The following is a 19,176-nucleotide window of genomic DNA, read 5'->3' as shown; positions in this document are numbered from 1 at the left end:
ATTTTCATCAGAAACATCTACAGTAACACTTACTAGTTAATAAGTTACATTGCATTTTGAAGTAAACAGGTCGAAACGTATTGTTGTGATTTCACCTTTGACCTCTTGAAGTTTGAGGAAGCACATGTTGTGCAGCTGAGGGTGCGAGTCAGCGCAATTTGGCCTCTAATGCTTGACACATGACCAACAACGGTAAGGCTTTTGTCACGCTAGAACATGTTGACTGCGCAAGCCAACAACAAATTTGACAACAACAAGAGGCAACAATAATAAATCATGGATTTTTTTATATGCTAAGTACCGAATATCTAGATCTACAATCATTTGACATAAAGCACTGATAAAGTGATATGCTTTTCGGCTGAGTAATCACCGAATCAGCTTTTCCTCGAACGTTTGTCTACATTCCAAGGTCACTTTAAACCAGGAAGAAATACGCACCGTTGCTATCGTTGGGACATGTCAATACAATTGTGTCACTGAAAAGGTGAAGCCTATCGGTGAGGGGGGAGTGGTGGTGGTCGGGGGTCTCAACAGGTAACACACAACCAAATGTTTTCCCCACAGGCCCCTGAAGCAGGATAGTGATATTACTTGGTTGGTTGGTTGGTTGGTTTGTTGTTAAACGCCGCACTCAGCAATATTCCAGCTATATGACGGTGGTCTGTAAATAATTGAGCCTGGACCAGACAATCCAGTGATTGATGTCATGAGCATCGATCCACACAATTGGGATCGATGACATGCATCAACCAAGTCAGCGAGCCTGACCACCCGATCCTGTTAGTCGCCTCTTACGACAAGCATAGTCGCCTTTGACGGCAAGCATGAGTTGCTGAAGACCTATTCTACCCCAGAATCTTCACGGGTCTAGTGATATTACTGAAACACCGGACCCATATATTAGGGATCCTAGCTAGACGATTGTGTAATGTTGCCTTCTGATGAATAAAAAGAAGACCACTATTAGATCTACCATTGAAAATAAGTTTCATCGAAAAGAAAAATTAAATATACGTTCATTGCGGGATAAATGACTTTGATAGGTGTTGAGAATTAACTGTTAATTGAATGAATGGGGGGTAACTCTTGTGTCTGTCTGTTGTAGTCGGCTTTTTCACTCCCCTGAAAAAAATACCAAAACAGATTTTAGTACTGAAATAATGCAATTAATCTTTTCATTAAATCTGTTTTTACCTCAGTACACAATAAGAATTACTTTGAATAATGAGAAAGCAATGTTTTAAGAATAATGAAAAACACCAAACTTCGACCAAACGAGTCCATGGACCACCACTGTATGGAGCTCAGGGGCGCGTACACTAAAATATATTATATCCCCTTACTTTCTTGACAACTTATCTTATAGCAGTTCATGCCTTATGCACCTCAATTGAATGGAATATGAACTCACTGTTTGGAAAATTATGCAGATAATGTAGGACTTTAAATCATACCTTCACCACACAGTATGGATATTTTTATCTACCAAACTTAATAAAATAAAGCCACCATGTCTCATCACCATCCTCTCACCAAACCAGTTACTACAAAGTGCAAGTTTTTAATATAAAACTGATGCACAAATATTAAGGGTGTATATGAATAATGGGTATCTCTGCCTCCTTCTGTAAGCATAATGTTTACGGGTATGTATATCTTGGTGTATGTGTGTAAATATGTGTATGTATATATATGTATGCATGCGTACACAAGGGTATATGTGTATGTATGTAGTGTGTGTATGTGTGCATATATGTACATGTATATAAGTGTATGTATGATTGTGTAATTATATATGTAGTCTTGCATATATTTTGGATTAATGTGTATATACAAGTAAATTGTGTTTATATAGGCATTTCTTATTGCTTATGTATGTCTATGTTATTCTTGCAAACATTATGTTGATGTTCTTGTGTAAATATATTTCTGTATGTTACTATAAATGTAATATGTGCATATGTTTATGAGTATGTGTATGTATGTGAGGATGTATGATTATGTGTATATATGATTATGTGTATATGTTTGTATTTCTGTATACACAGAGCTCCAGATAAGCTGCGTATCTGCGTAAAATACGCATCAGAAATGCAGTAATACACAGTAAAATAAAATTTAAGTGTATCAAATACGCAACGAACATTACAGCTACAAAAATAAAACTTGTGTGTATCATCAAAATATTGTGAAGTAACCCTGCGTATTCGATTAGCAAATCAGCAACTTATTTTGAAATTATAAACAGGCATTCCGTCAACCTTGCCAAACTCCACGATGACAGTTACATCACGAGATTTGCCATCACACTTTCTTGTGGAAGTTTCATGGTATTTTTGAGTCCTATAAAGCTCTCGAACCCACACGACACCAGTTTGCAGGGACTAGATAAATAGTGTTTTTAAATATTTAACTTAAATACCCACATGGGTAAAAACTAGTGGGTAACAGAAATTTGAATACCCAGATAGAATTACTGATACCCAATGATTTTAAAATGCATGGGTAAAATACCCACAACACCAAAAGCTTATCTGGAGCTCTGGTATACATATGTATATATGTGTATATATATGTATAATCAATGTCTGTACATATAGAGTAGGGAAAGGGCCACCTAAGTTGGATAACTTTTGCCCAATCCCGTTGACCATATATGTCAATAAAATATGTTTAAAACAAACATGGCGTCATTTCTGTGAATCGAATATGCACTCGCAACTTGATGACGTCATATATTGGATGACATTATGTTTTAGAGGGAAGTGTCCGGTGAGTTGTTCCCAATGGATGTAGCTGAGCTACACAGATAAAGGCAGTGGCAGAACGACCACATCCAAAAATGCTGGACATATGACAATCAGTATTAGGAGAAATGGTACAGATAATCGACATGAGGATTGCGAGAATATGCGGGAAATACCAAACGTAAAATGGACTTGTTTGACATTTCGGTGGACAGTTTCTGTTCAGGGAGTCATTATTATTAAAATTTGGGTGAATATTTTTAAAACTTGTACTGTTTATCAACATCCTTCAAGAGGCAGTTCATAATGTTGATATCTTATATAAGAAATAAACGACTAGTGGTCGTTGTTTATCGTACAATAAAACACTGCTGCACCCTCCATGGTTTGTTCTCCCTGCAGTGTTTTATTGTACGATAAATACCTCACAATCGTTTATTTCTTAAATACAATCACTTTTATACAATATGTACATTTGATTTATGCGATCAACAGATGCCCTTACATGAAATTAATACATCCTATGTACATATAGCTAATAAGAATAGCACAATACCACACGGCTGTCAAAGTTTCCTTTTCTGTTTGCCAAGACCATCCTGCATACTTTATTACTATATTAAACACATCCCTGTATTTATGTTGTTATTCACAACTTAACATCGAAATCATATTAAGCGACTTAGTATGATATTTAATATGTACGTACCAAATACAAAATATTGCTTTTTCTATTTTCTTATGACTAAAAACTGTAAGTATACGCATTTATATAAGATAAGGATCTATACTGAAACATAGTTTTTACAGTAATTAAAGACGTTGTTATCCGTAAATTGTATCTATTCAAATTCATGAAATAGTTTACGCACCCATCTCTCGAACCTCCAATCCCTCCCCCACACAAACAAAATCACTCGCGTGTCAATGGACAGCATGCTAGCAGAAAGCTTTCCATCAACATGATCAAGGGAGCCTATGGTGGCCCCTTTGCCTAAAATGCCACAATTTTCTGTGCAGATTTTTGTCCCTTAAGCATGCTAGAATCCATGATCATATCTTCGAGTCCCAGATTCTCCTTTATTCTGAGTGTTGGTTTGTCTGCACCATACCAATGTTTCCCCTTGATGGGAAATGTCCAAGACCTGCATCACTTTTCCGCCAACATTAAGTTCACGCAGGGATTTTTCTAGGATTCCAAACTATGTTCCCTTGGCAATTTTGGAAGAAAAAACCCATTTAGTTCAAAACTGGGATTGTTGTTGATGGTCTTATTTTAACATTCTATTCAATATCATAGTCACATATTGGTGTAAAAGTAAGCATCAAAGCCTCTTTGATCCTCTTTTTGGTCTCAGATGTGCAACAATTTGGTAATGTATACAGTAGGGCTTGGACGAGTCCCAATTTACTACCCAGGTCCCGGGCCCCCCATTACCCTACCCTACCCGGGTACCCATTGTAGGTCTCAAGTGGGGTACAAAGTGTTCATTTGGGAACTGTTTTGCCGGGGCCCTGGCAAAAAGTTTTTAGATACAGTATAAAATGATCTGATCGTGCATACACTGAAGTTGACTGAAGCTTTGTCTTTACTCACACATATAAAATTCAGAAGGAATGTGCGCATAGTCTGAAGAGATGCGAACATGAGCGACTTGTACTAGTGTAACCATGGAATTTTATTATTATTGTCATTAAACAATGTAATTACTAATCATGGACCCGGGGTAGTCATGTGGGTACCCGGGTTCTGCTCAGTACCCACCCGACCCGAGTACCCCAGTTACCCGTCACAGCCCTAGTATGCAAAATAAATCACAACTACCCCCAAAAATGTAATTTGCTTGTGTAAAAGTTAAAGATGTATAATAATGAATAAAACACCAAACTAATATACCCCTACTATGTATCATTACCCTGATTGCCCAGTGTCAGATTTTCAGCATGCATTCCTGTATCTCTTGACGCGTCTCTTTTTACTTACCTAATGCTCGGGGGCACGAATGGTCCAGTTGTCTAAGGCGCCGCAGTTCGCTGTGCAGAGTTGCACCCCTTGGGCACGCAAGAAACCTATGATTGTGGGTTCAAATCCCGGGTTCGCCCCGATTATGTTTCTAGGTTTGTCAGTGTGGTCATGGGTTTAATCGAAGTGATAAACGTCTGAGACCTGCATCACATCAGGCTTTCCTCCCACATTAAGCTCACACGCTGCAATATAACTGGAATACTGTTCCAAGCGGCGTTAAATACCTAACTCACTCACTCACTCTAATGGCAGCTTCAGACGCGGTGCATAATGGACAAAAATACCATATGTTGCTTAAAAAGGGATCTGAATGAAAAACCTACAAAAAAGTATTTATCCCTGTTGTAAGCTTGTGATATGGATCAGGACAGATGCAAATTAGAAGTCACTGAAACAGCATTTAGCCGAAAAGTTTATATGAATCATCTCCTCACTGGTTTATAAATACCCATTCATCTAAACTCTTCGGAGTACAAAAAACCCACTAATCCCCAGTGAGACTGATAACGTGAGGAAATGATAATGACGTTAAATATTATCTGGACCGCTGATTATCCTGATGGCTGAGTGAAATACAAGTCACAAGTTTACAAAGCCTTATCATTTGTTATCACTAGTTATAAGGGGCGGTGGGATAGCCTAGTGGTTAAAGTGTTCGTTCGTCATACTAAAGATCTGGGTTTGATTTCCCCATATGGGTACAATGTGTGAAGCCCTTTTCTGGTGTCCCCCACTGTGATATTGCTTGAATATTGCTAAAAGCGGCGTAAATCAATACTGACTCACTCACTCATTGGTTATAACAGGGGGATGGGTGGTCCTGTTGTCTGATTCACCGTAATTTGCTGTGCAAGGATTGTGTCTAGTTTTGTCTTGCATCTTCATGCTCGTGGGTTTCACAAAAATGGTAAATGTCTGAGACATGCATCACTTCTGCTTTTTTTCCCACACTAAGCTGACATGCCGTGATACAACTGGAATAGTGTTAAATCAATGTCACTCTCTCACTATAACTGTGACAACACGAATTGGGAAAATTTTAATTAATTTTTTGGATTTGTACTGACGTTTTGTGCAGACTTTGGGAAGTATATCGTCCTTGGAGCAGGTCTACCCATGAAGATCTGTGTTAGAATAGATCTTCAGCAACCCATGCTTGCCATAAAAGGCGTCTATGCTTGTCGTAAAAGGTGACAAACAGGATCGGGTGGTCAGGCTCGCTGACTTCGTTGATGCATGTATCATATCCTAGTTGTGTGGATCGATGCTCATGATGTCAGCCTCTGGATTGTCTTGTCCAAGCTCGATTATTTACCCACTGCCATCATATAGCTGAAATTTGTTCTTAAGACAAACATAGTCGCCTTTTACGGCAAGCATGGGTTGCTGAAGACCTATTCTGCCCCAGATCTGATACAATTGAGTTGATATATCAATACTAATTTTCCAATCAATGACACCCCTACTTTCACATTAATATCTGTGATATAATATTGACTATTTGACTGTCCAATGTTCACAGGACTTTAAGTAATAGAAAATATTCCTAAAATGCTGCCAACTGACTGTAAAGAATAGTATTCCTCCAGGAACAGACCTGCTGTAGTCTTTATATGTGGGAACATGTAATAAATCTCTGATTCAGAATGTTAATGGAGTAGTATTTAAGAAGTCAGCAGTCTGGCTCACAGTTGTGAAAGACTATGTTTTTTATTATACTCAGTGCTGTGACTGAACTCTGAACATACTTTCAATACAGCCGTTAGGGTTCAGTCAGTTGTTACAATAGGTTGTGTCAAAAGGAAATAAATTGAAAAGATTACATACTTTTCCTATTCATGTAATAACTGAAGGAGAGACCATAAGCCACTGTATGCTGTAAATGGTTTCAGAAATAAATAAATGCAGTGCCTATTCTGTGGTAGCATGTGGTCCTGCAAGGCCGTAGTTAAGTTTTTTTGACAAGGGGGGGGCAGTATCAAGTTCAAGTTAACTTTCACAAGGAAAAATGTTTCTATAAAAAAATCCAGGCGGGGGGGGGGGGGGGGGGGGGGGGGGGCAAAGAGTCATTAGATGGGTGACCGCCTGCCCCACATTGAAGCACATGTAGCATATGTGGTGTCTCCTTGCTCAAGTGACTTTGTTTCGAACTATGCCTCCTCACCCAGCAGTGAATGGGTACCTTGTAGGAAGAGATATTAATGAGACTATTTAACTTCTAGTGCCTAACAGGCACCTTGGGTTGTATACTCCCAAAGGAGTTAAGAATGAAAAATTGACTGCACACTGATCCATTGATCGCGGTTATAATAATACAGTGCTTTGTGCATAAATTGTGTATGGAGTTATGCACTTTACAGTCAGACTATAACGAAGTAGGGCAGGGGAACCGAGTTCGTAATAATTTGATGTTATTGTAATATACTCTATTTGCCGCCCCTTGAACAACTTTTGACCAATTTGTGAATAGTCTTAATGAGCACCTCCTACAAGGATATAACAAATGTTCACTACAGTCTGTATTTTCCTATAAGGATTTTTACTAAAAAAACAGAAGGGGTATGTAATTGGCTTTTAACTATTGTAAAAAAAGTTGTTGCCGTCATCGACATTGTTCACTACCTCACTATCTCTGAAATCAACTTTAGCTCCTTATCATTGAGCTGTGAACAGCTTGTTGCCCATTTGTAAAAGATTTAAACGCCACAGGGGCTTATTACAGTGAATATGGTAAGTAGGGTGAATGAGGTGTACAGTTTTGTATAGTTTCTGCTTGGAGGATATGTCATGAATGGATGTGAGGATTAAAAAGCAATTTAAGGAATAAGAATCGTTTCTATCTGTTGCAGATGTCTCTGTACAGAGTGCCACGTTACAGGATTTGTCATGCGATCAGCGCTGTTTTGCGATCATTACCACGCCGATGTAAACACACATCCCCAGACCAGGTACCCCATGTGGCCATCATCGGAAGCGGTCCTGCAGGCTTCTACACAGCACAGCAGCTCCTGAAGGTAGGGTACTAAGATCTGTTATGTCCAGCATCAGTAGTGGTCCAACAGGCCATAGCAGCATCCTTTGGTGGGGTACTAGGTATATATTCCCCCCTTATGTGAACATCACTGTGAACACCTTTGGAGTTGTGATAATTGGAGGGCTACAGCTACTGTGTTGAACAGGCCCCTCCTTTTGCCATCATTGGAAATGGCCCTGCAAAAATAATGAGACGTTCTTTTTTGTGGACCTGCTGGAATGTGTAAAGCATTTAGCAGTAGGCCTGCAAGTTTCTGGTAGTGTGCCTGCTGGAATGTGTAAAGCACTTAGCAGTAGGCCTGCAAGTTTCTGGTAGTGTGCCTGCTGGAATGAGTAAAGCACTTAGCACAAGGCCTGCAAGTTTCTGGCAGTGTGCCTGCTGGAATGTGTAAAGTACCTGGCAGTAGGCCTGCAAGTTTCTGGTAGTGTGCCTGCTGGAATGTGTAAAGCACTTAGCAGAAGGCCTGCAAGTTTCTGGTAGTGTGCCTGCTGGAATGTGTAAAGCACCTGGCAGTAGGCCTGCAAGTTTCTGGTAGTGTGCCTGCTGGAATGTGTAAAGCACTTAGCAGTAGGCCTGCAAGTTTCTGGTAGTGTGCCTGCTGGAATGAGTAAAGCACTTAGCACAAGGCCTGCAAGTTTCTGGCAGTGTGCCTGCTGGAATGTGTAAAGCACCTGGCAGTAGGCCTGCAAGTTTCTGGTAGTGTGCCTGCTGGAATGTGTAAAGCACTTAGCAGAAGGCCTGCAAGTTTCTGGTAGTGTGCCTGCTGGAATGTGTAAAGCACCTGGCAGTAGGCCTGCAAGTTTCTGGTAGTGTGCCTGCTGGAATGAGTAAATCACTTAGCAGAAGGCCTGCAAGTTTCTGGTAGTGTGCCTGCTGGAATGTGTAAAGCACTTAGCAGTAGGCCTGCAAGTTTCTGGTAGTGTGCCTGCTGGAATGAGTAAAGCACTTAGCACAAGGCCTGCAAGTTTCTGGCAGTGTGCCTGCTGGAATGTGTAAAGTACCTGGCAGTAGGCCTGCAAGTTTCTGGTAGTGTGCCTGCTGGAATGTGTAAAGCACTTAGCAGAAGGCCTGCAAGTTTCTGGTAGTGTGCCTGCTGGAATGTGTAAAGCACCTGGCAGTAGGCCTGCAAGTTTCTGGTAGTGTGCCTGCTGGAATGTGTAAAGCACTTAGCAGTAGGCCTGCAAGTTTCTGGTAGTGTGCCTGCTGGAATGAGTAAAGCACTTAGCACAAGGCCTGCAAGTTTCTGGCAGTGTGCCTGCTGGAATGTGTAAAGCACCTGGCAGTAGGCCTGCAAGTTTCTGGTAGTGTGCCTGCTGGAATGTGTAAAGCACTTAGCAGAAGGCCTGCAAGTTTCTGGTAGTGTGCCTGCTGGAATGTGTAAAGCACCTGGCAGTAGGCCTGCAAGTTTCTGGTAGTGTGCCTGCTGGAATGAGTAAATCACTTAGCAGAAGGCCTGCAAGTTTCTGGTAGTGTGCCTGCTGGAATGAGTAAAGCACTTAGCACAAGGCCTGCAAGTTTCTGGCAGTGTGCCTGCTGGAATGTGTAAAGCACCTGGCAGTAGGCCTGCAAGTTTCTGGCAGTGTGCCTGCTGGAATGAGTAAAGCACTTAGCAGAAGGCCTGCAAGTTTCTGTTAATATGCCTGCTGGAATGTGTAAAGCACTTAGCAGTAATTGTTCCTGATGCACACTATTGTTCCTGACACACACTATTGTTCCTGACACATGCTATTGTTCCTGACACATGCTATTGTTCCTGACACATGCTATTGTTCCTGACACATGCTATTGTTCCTGATGCACACTATTGTTCCTGACACATGCTATTGTTCCTGACACACGCTATTGTTCCTGACACAAGCTATTGTTCCTGACACACACTATTGTTCCTGATGCACACTATTGTTCCTGACACATGCTATTGTTCCTGATGCACACTATTGTTCCTGACACATGCTATTGTTCCTGATGCACACTATTGTTCCTGACACATGCTATTGTTCCTGATGCACACTATTGTTCCTGACACACACTATTGTTCCTGACACATGCTATTGTTCCTGATGCACACTATTGTTCCTGACACATGCTATTGTTCCTGACACATGCTATTGTTCCTGATGCACACTATTGTTCCTGACACACACTATTGTTCCTGACACATGCTATTGTTCCTGACAGACACACACTGACTGTTCCAGACATTCGCTATTGTTCCTGACACATGCTATTGTTCCTGATGCACACTATTGTTCCTGACACATGCTATTGTTCCTGACAGACACACACTAACTGTTCCAGACATTCACTATTGTTCCTGACACATGCTATTGTTCCTCTCTCTCTCTCTCACACACACACACACACACACACACTCTCACACACACACACACACACACACACACACACACACACACACACACACACACACACACCACACCACACCACACACACACACACACACACACACACACACACACACACACACACACACACACACACACTATTGTTCATGAACATACACTAACTGTGTGCAGCTACTATTAGTGAACCAGCAACATGTCTTGCCTGGGTGAGCTGTCCCTTGTTTTTGTCAGTGACATGAAACCTTTACACTTTGTACTTATTTCCTTAAAGTGCTTGCTTTGATATGGCTTTTCATCTTATCCTGGGATTTTGTCTTGTCACTTCTAGGGACATCCAACAGTGAAAGTTGACATATTTGAAAAGTTACCAGTTCCGTTTGGCCTTGTTAGGTTTGGGGTCGCCCCGGATCACCCAGAGGTCAAGGTGAGGTCACTCAGTCAATAGTTCTAAATAACATTAGCAATATGAAAGTGTGAAAGGATACTTGATTATGGCCCAGACCACATATAATTTTTTAATGTGGGTATTTGTTAAATGATCTGGCTTGTCAACATCCATGATTGTCCAGTGTATAATGTGTCCTTTGTTAATTATGATAAATACCCTCAACCTTTTCGCTGCCGCTGTTTTGTTTTGAGCCCTTTTCAAATAGTGTGAATCAAATTACAAAGAGCCAATCAAATTACAATCATGAGCAAGAGATATTCTAGAAATAGGACAGATGGAGATAGTAGCATCACTTATTGAAACAGAGCCATGGCATCCAGGGTATTTATTATGATAGAATGGAGATATATTTCCCTGCATCATTGAGGATGGCTTGTCAGTTGTCTTACACTTTGAGGTCATATTAAACAGCTTGATGTAAAAGGATTAAACAGTTTAACACGTAGTTAAGTTACATGGAAGTGTTAGATTGGTTTATAGCTAATTAACAAGTTGTTAAAGTTACGTGAAAGTGTCACATTGGTTTCACATCTAATTGACAAGTATTGAAAGCATGGTGACTACACAAGGCTGTTGTTCCAGAATGTCATCAATACATTTACCCAGACTGCTGGGAATGAACGATGTAGTTTCCTTGGCAATGTGACAATTGGAAAAGACATCACGGTCTCCGAGCTGCAGAAGATTTATACAGCAGTAGTTCTGGTAAGATGGCTGTCTTTTGGCCCCTGCATGAATTTCAGGGTACCCTCGGTTCCCAGTAGCCCTGTCTGGTTGTTAGGCGGGAATACAAACACAAGTACATTTCCAGAAAATGTGAATCAGGAAGTCTTACCACAATGAACTAAATTATTATGGTAAAAGTTGTTTGTGTTATTTTCCAATGCAAAACACACAAATAGGCAGAGGGCAAAAAAGATCAATAACAAAAAAGGAACCACAGGATTCAAGATGGTCATTCGCAGTGACTTGATTGATTGTGTGTCATCGTGCACCATATGCGTTTGACATTGCTCATAATATCAATCACTGATTTTCTGTTACAGACCTGATGATATTGCTAGATTATTGCTGAAAAAGGACAAAATAATCTCTTCTATTTGTGATTTTGGATCCAGCCTATCGTCTGTCTCCATGGCAACCAATGTGTTCCTCATTAGGGCTGGGACGGGTAAATCGGGTACCCGGGTCGGCTGGGTACTGAGTATGACCCAGGTACCCACAGAACTACCCGGACCCGTGGTTAGTCACGTGATATATTGTTTAATGACAAAAATTATGCACCCATTTCACCCGACTTTTCATATGGTTGAATAAAGATATAATTTAAGTCAACTTCAGTGTATGCATGGCCTGATTGTTTAATACATGTGTCTTAATACGTTTTGCCAGGGTTATGGTAAAAAAAATATCCCAATCGGACATTTTGTACCTATCTCTTGAGGCCTACAGTGGGTACCGGGGTAGGGTCGGGTAGTAGGGGGGTGGGTACCTGGGTAGTAACTGTGGACTCGTCCCAGCCCTGTTCTTCATATATATGGAGGCAGTTGTGATAAATGTTTATTATTTCTTGTAGTCCTATGGAGCTGATGCTGACAGGACGCTGGGAATCCCAGGAGAGGTGAGGCTGGTCTCTTGTCAGGGTCGTTCCCCAACACAACATTAATTTTACAATGAAAATTGTTAAAATGGTCAAAATGTCTGATGTTAGTTCTTGAATAGGTACCACTTCACAAGATGTTATCTTATAAAGATTATCAAATTTTATGTAAAATGTCTTTTCAAGTACAATGAAATCTGAAAATGAATGTTTGAAACACTTATCATTTAGGGTTGGTGATAAAGAGTCTTTCACAATAGTTTCCAAGTGTGGAACGAGGTATAAAACATAAGTCTTTGTCCCCATGAAGATCCTGCTTAGAAGTGGTCTTCAGCAATCCATGCTTGACCTAAGAGGCGACTTTCGGATCGGGTGGTCAGACTCGCTAACTTGTTTGATACTTGTCATCATATCCCAATTGCCAAGATTGATGCTCATGATGTCAATCACTGCATTCTCTCGTCCAGACTCGATTATTTACAGCTGGAATATTGCTGAGTGTAGCGTTAAAGAACAAACAAACATACGTTAGCCTTTGTTTCCACTTTGACAGCTTATGAAATATTTGTTTACAAGGATCTGCCAAATGTGCTGTCTGCCAGACGATTCGTAGGATGGTATAACGGCCTCCCTGAAGACAAGGAAGTAGGTGCCATGATGTCAGTACACAAATATTGTTTCACTTTGTAAGAGTGAGTTGGGTTTAACGCCGCTTTTAACAGTATTTAACAGACCATAATCACTATATTCCAGAAATGGTTAGGCCGGTTAAAGAAATATTCTTCTTCTAATGACTTTCTTCAAACGAGAGAGGATATTATTTCATCATTTCATTTATTTAGTATGTTACAAATTGATATAAAATTAACTCGATTCTTGTGCTCCACACTGTGGTTCAAATCATGAGTGAGTGAGTGAGTGAGTTGGGTTTAACGCCGCTTTTAACAGTATTCCAGTTATATCACGGCGGGTCAGCTTAATGTGGGAGGAAAGCCCGAAGTGATGCAGTTCTCAGACAGTTACCACTTCCGTGAAACCCACGGGCATGGGTATGGTGCTGACAAACCTAGAAACATAATCGGGGCAAACTGGGATTCGAACCCACAATCATAGGTTTCTGGCATGCCCAAGGGACACAACTCTGCACAGCGAATCACGGCTCTTTAGACAAATGGGCCACCTGTGCCCCCGTTTCACTATGTAATGTTGCTATGGAAGTAAGGATAAACAGGGGTCTGATTGAAGCAAGGTGCCACTTATCATGCCTGGTTCCACTGCTGGGTTTGAATGCCAGATTTTAAGCCTTGGCCTGTCAGCACCTATCCATGCTATAAATGTAGATATCAGTCATTAAGCTGACTGACCTGTAAAGATCTGGGTTAGAATTGGTTTTTAGCAACCCATGCTTGGCTTCAGAGGCGACTGTGCTTGTCGTAAGAGGCTTGGTTGATGCATGTCATGTCCCAATTGCGTGGATTAATACTCATGATGTAATTCACTGGATTGTTTGGTCCAGACTTGATTTTTTACAGACCGCCTTCATGTAGCTGGAATATTGCTGAGTGCGGCGTTAATCAACAAACAAAGAAACATTAAGCTGACCTATGTTTGTTGATAAAACAAATGAAATGATCAATGTGAGTAAATTGTCAAATTCATTAAAATCAGATCTTTATTCTAGCTTCCGCTGAACAAAGATCTGAGGACATCCCATTACGGGTCACGTCAGGCCGACCTTGCCCGAACTTTGACTGACCAATGGAATGACCAATCATAAGGCAGCTTTCTCGTGCTTTACGGCACAAATTTCAAATTGGCGACTACGCTTCGAAACATATTTTGACAAATTCTCGATGACAAATTTGAAACCTGAACCAAAAAAGCATTCTGGAATGGCTAATAGATGGTCTAGATTGTAAGGATTCAGTCATTAAACCCGTAACTATCGTTCGGAATACACCATGTTAAAGTTTTCGAGATTGCATGACTAGAAATCACATTCCGACTGTCACTTACATAATTTGGTAAGCAACGCACTGATTGGTCGGATGAAAGGTCGTTCTGACATGACCCCTAATGGGATGTCTTCAGATCTTTGTTTAGCGGTAGCGAGAACTAATGTCTGATTTGAATGAGATTGGTAAATTGTTGACTTCTGTGTTCCCATGGCCTTGTGACTGTTGTTTTCAGCTACCAGTTGACTTGAGCTGTGATTCGGCTGTTGTGTTGGGCCATGGCAACGTCGCTCTAGATGTGGCCAGGATACTTCTCACTCCACTGGATATACTGAAGGTAGAGTCATTTTGTGTGGCATATACACTGAAGGTGGAGTCATTCAGTGTGGCATATATATACTAAAGGTAGACATTCAGTGTGGCATATATAGGGGCGGTCGGGTAGCCTAGTGTTTAGTGTTCGCTCGTCACGCCGAAGAGGGTTTGATTCCCCACATGGGTACAAAGTGTGAACCAATTTCTGGTGTCCCCTGTCGTGATATTGCTGGAATATTGCTAAAAGCGGCGTAAAACCATACTCACTCACTCACTATTTTGCAGAAAACAGATATATCCGAACATGCGCTTGCATCCCTGGCTGAAAGCCGCGTCAAACAAGTGCATCTGGTCGGCCGTCGAGGGCCACTGCAGGTTGCCTTCACCATCAAGGAGTTGCGCGAAATGGTCAACCTCCCAGAGTGTCGGACAGTCATTAACCCAGAGGACGTCGCCAGCCTTAAAGAACTGATAAATGGTAAGATTGGGACAAATATTTATGTAAGTGTAATATTGTTGGAATCGTGATAATGAAAGTAATATTACCTTACTCCTGATTTATGTGCTCAGGTTGACGTTAAACCCCATTTCACCTCACCTTGTTTACTAGGACAAAATATATTACCATTACCATTATAATATATTAACATTGTGATGCAATTTCATTGTAGCGATATCTCCTAGGAGATATCTTTTGATCTCACCTAAACAATATCTCCTGTAAAAGCCAGTTAGGATGAATTTGTTTCCCAGACCTCCCTCGTCCCCGCAGACGGCTGACAGACCTCCTGTACAGATCTGGGTGTCAACCTGCGGAGAAGGATGTCACGCGCTGGGCTGAAGCTGCACGCCAATGGAACCTGCACTTCTGTCTCAGTCCACAGGAAGTTGTTGCAAGTGCTGATGGGAAGGGACCAGAAAAAGTCAAATTTGCTGTAAACCGACTTGAAGTAAGCATGCAAATACATTGTCCATTTGTTATAATTGCTAAACTGTTTCCAAGAGTTGAGTAGCACCAATGAGCTTGGTGTATTTACCATTTAATATGTATATTTAAACATAAAAGCCAGAAGACTTCATCAGAAGTCAGTACTACAGACTAATGGCTGTGTGACTATCTACTACGATTGTATGGGGAATTTTGCAGCTATTCATGACCCCCTAATTTAAATAATTAGCCAGTGACAGTGTTTAAATTATTTTTTTTCAGGGCACAGATCTCGTCAACCAAAAGGCTGTGGCAACGGATGCTGTGACTGATATACCATGTGGATTGGTAAGCTTGTGTACAAACTGATGTGTCAAACTGTACAGTGCATGCTTCATTGGGAAACATGGCTAAATAGGTCCCCAGGATCCCATGCTTGTAAGGGCTGATTAATGAGGAGTGGGTTTTATCCCTTGCAACAGTGGAAGAGATATATAGGAGTGAGTGCTGTCCGTCCGTCTGTACATCCTCCATCCTTCCTTCTGTCATGTTTTGTTTCCTGAGCTTAACTCAGAGACTGTTAAATATTTCCTTGTCAAATGATGCTCAGATATCAGTCCAGCCTTGAGCTGGTGCCTATTGCTATTTAGGATCTTGTTTAAAACAAATATTTTTATGACAAGTCATGTCATGACAGATCAACTATAGTAATATGAAAGAATCTGGTGTTCTCAAACTTTTTTTTATTAGTATCTTGCAAATTGTAATAATCTAAACTGACAGATTTGATTTTAACCTGAACACATTACGAATACTACACTGTTTTGTTATGCAGGTATTAAGAAGCATAGGCTACAAGAGCATCCCGATTGACAGCACAGTGCCCTTTGATGCAGAGAAAGGAATAATCCCCAACAAGGGCAGCAGAGTACAGGGTACTAAAGGTAGAGTGACATTACACTGATCTTAAAAAGAGTGAGTGAGTGGGTATGGTTTTACGCCGCTCTTAGCAATATTTCAGCAATATCACAGCTGGGGACACGAGAAATGGGCTTCACACATTGTACCCATGTGGGGAATTGAACTCGGCTCTTCGGCATGACGAGCAAACGCTTTAACCACTAGACTACACCACCGCTCCTCTTGACAAGAACCGACCAAGCCAAACATATGTGACACTTGTGTGTTTGTATTTCATTTAAACATTATGGTATGAAATTGTGCAAATATTCATTGTTGTTCATGTACCTCATGTCTTGTTTGTTTGTTTGTTTGTTGTTTTATGCAACACTCAGCAACATTCCTGCTATATGATGTCGGCCTGCAAATCATCAAGTCTGGGATTCTGGTTCGACTTATGCTGTCCGTAGGGGATCTTAATGGATTCGTTGGTCAGGCTTGGTGACTTGGTTGATGGCATGTGAACCTATGTCATTGATCTTTGCTCACAATATCAATCACTTGACTGTCTGGTCCACTTGATTATTTACAGACTGGCATCATATAGCTGAAATGTTGCAGAGCCTGATGGTAAATAAACTGTTTTTGATATTACAGGTCTATACTGTAGCGGATGGGTCGGACGGGGCCCAGTTGGTGTGATCCTCAACACCATGACAGATGGGTTTGACACAGGCAAGGTCATCCTCAAGGACATGGAAGAGGGTCAGTTGGAGACAACAGGGAAACAAGGTCATGCCGAGGTCAAGGACATGCTGACCCAGAGAGGTCAGCCCTTTTGCAGTTCTATATGTTGTCACATTATTATGTTAAAATTGGTAGCAGAGGTCCCAAATTGTCAAATCTTCCCAGAAATAGCGCTGAAAATTGAGTTAATGAACTAACCGAGCTAGTGAGGTGTCATGGCATATGTTGTCTCCCCAGGAAACCCAGGTTCAGTTCTGATACGGCCACAATGTGTCAGGCAGCTTCTTGTTGGTCTTGTTAGCGTGATATTGCAAGAGGCTGCATTGAAACATTCTCTCCCTCTTGACCCATGAAGATCCAGGTTAGAAGAGGTCTTCAACAAATTCTTGTCAGGCTCGCTGACTTATTAGGGACATGTCATCCTATCTCAATTGCTCCTGATGTCAGTCACTAGATTGTCTGGTCCACACTCAATTATTTCAAGAGTTGGAATATTGCTGAGTGCGGCATTAAACAACAAACAAACAAACAAAACACTCACCTCCTCACTTGCTGTTTCAGGTGTGGAAATTGTCACATTTTCCGACTGGGAGAAGATCAACACAGCGGAGTCAGAAGCAGGGAAGAAAATTGGAAAACCACGAGAGAAGATAACCGACATTCCCAACATGCTTGGTGTTGTCAAATCTAAATCTTAACACATATATTTATCAGTTTAGCCAATTATACAAATTATTATTCTATTTTGTTAGTCCCAGGTATGTTGGTTGTAGAGTCATACATTAGAGAGCTTCATCAATGAGAGTGACTGCTCCACAAGCTAGGGCTTCATAGGTATGTATCTAGGCCTTTTGACTCATGAAGATCTGGGTTAGAATAGGTTTTCAGTAACCAATGCTTGTCGTAAGAGGCGACAAAAGGGATCGGGTGATCAGGTTCGCTGACTTGGTTGATGCATGTCATCGTATCCCAATTGCGTGGACCGACGCTCATGATGTCAATCACTGGATTGTTTGGTCCAGACTTGATTATTTACAGACCACCAACCATTTAGTGGGAATATTGCTGAGTGCGGCGTTAAACAACAAGAAAACAAACAAAACATATCTAGGCCTTTACAGAGTTAAATGTCATGAGGCTCTTGTCAAGTACCCATAAAAAACGCCACATAGAATTTCTAAGTTTGTCAGCTTACAAATGTTTTCGTTTACTTTTATTTCATTGATAATATGACCAATGAGGAGAAAAAAGCTTTTGTTAAATAACTTTAGATTGTAGGTTCGAATTCCGAGTTCGCCCCGATTATGTTCGCCCCGATTATTAGGTTTGTCAGCACCATACCCATGCTCATAGGTTTCACCGAAGTGGTAAACGTCTGAGACCTGCACCACTTTGGACTTTCCTCCCACATTAAGCTGACACGCTGTGATATAACTGGAATACTGTTAAAAGCGGCGTTAAACCCAACTCACTCACTCACTTAAATAGTTTTGAAAATGCTGGATAATTCCTTGTGTTTTAAGAGTCAACTTGAAATCAAGCATTTACAGTGTGTAAGCAAGTTGATTGTGTGTTATCGTAACTTGAATACATGGACCGTTACTCATACTGTCAGAAATTGACTCGATTGTTTACTGATTTCTGATAGGACTGGAATATTGCCGACAGTGGTGTAAAACAAGATGCACTCATTTATCATGTAGCGATGTCATCAAACATATTCTGTGAGTTTGTATACTCCCAAGGGGGCTGAGAATGAATTTGTGTGCACAGTGATCCAAAGACCAGTTGATAATAATGTAGCACCATGAGTATTCACACCTGTGAAAGGAATCGGTCGCATTATAAATGGACTCATCATTATCTTTATTAAGTCGAAGAGACAATGGTCTGAAAAGCATTGTGATGCAATTTCATTGTTGGATATCTCAACCAAGGTTATCTCCTGTGACAGCCTTGAAAGTCTTGCTTCCACCACCAAATATGGCTTTATGTCTCTTTGCCTGCATTCATGCAGCAGGTTGAGCAGTTAGTCACAGACTTTTTTCCTGTGTAGTGGCCAAAATTCATCATATATATTTAAATCATGGTTGTAACTTTTATTTGTTGC

At 40.9% G+C, this 19,176-nt stretch overlaps 1 protein-coding gene across 1 annotated transcript; it reads left to right on the top strand.

Annotated features, from left to right (window-relative positions):
- The first annotated feature begins 4 nt into the window (after positions 1–4).
- Positions 5–18,047, top strand: LOC124141168 (NADPH:adrenodoxin oxidoreductase, mitochondrial-like). Its single transcript, XM_048392235.1, has 13 exons — positions 5–192; positions 7,626–7,790; positions 10,502–10,597; positions 11,204–11,326; positions 12,198–12,242; positions 12,798–12,866; positions 14,412–14,513; positions 14,777–14,969; positions 15,245–15,441; positions 15,702–15,767; positions 16,255–16,363; positions 16,977–17,147; positions 17,628–18,047. Exons 2-13 carry the CDS (start codon positions 7,626–7,628, stop codon positions 17,762–17,764), a joined length of 1,473 nt encoding a protein of 490 aa, XP_048248192.1. The 5' UTR covers positions 5–192; the 3' UTR covers positions 17,765–18,047.
- The last annotated feature ends 1,129 nt before the right edge of the window (positions 18,048–19,176 follow it).

The sequence above is a fragment of the Haliotis rufescens genome, unplaced genomic scaffold, assembly GCF_023055435.1.
Source record: "Haliotis rufescens isolate VD_foot unplaced genomic scaffold, xgHalRufe1.0.p SCAF_11, whole genome shotgun sequence".
Lineage (NCBI taxonomy): Eukaryota > Metazoa > Mollusca > Gastropoda > Lepetellida > Haliotidae > Haliotis > Haliotis rufescens.
This window is presented reverse-complemented; position numbering and strand designations above follow the sequence as displayed.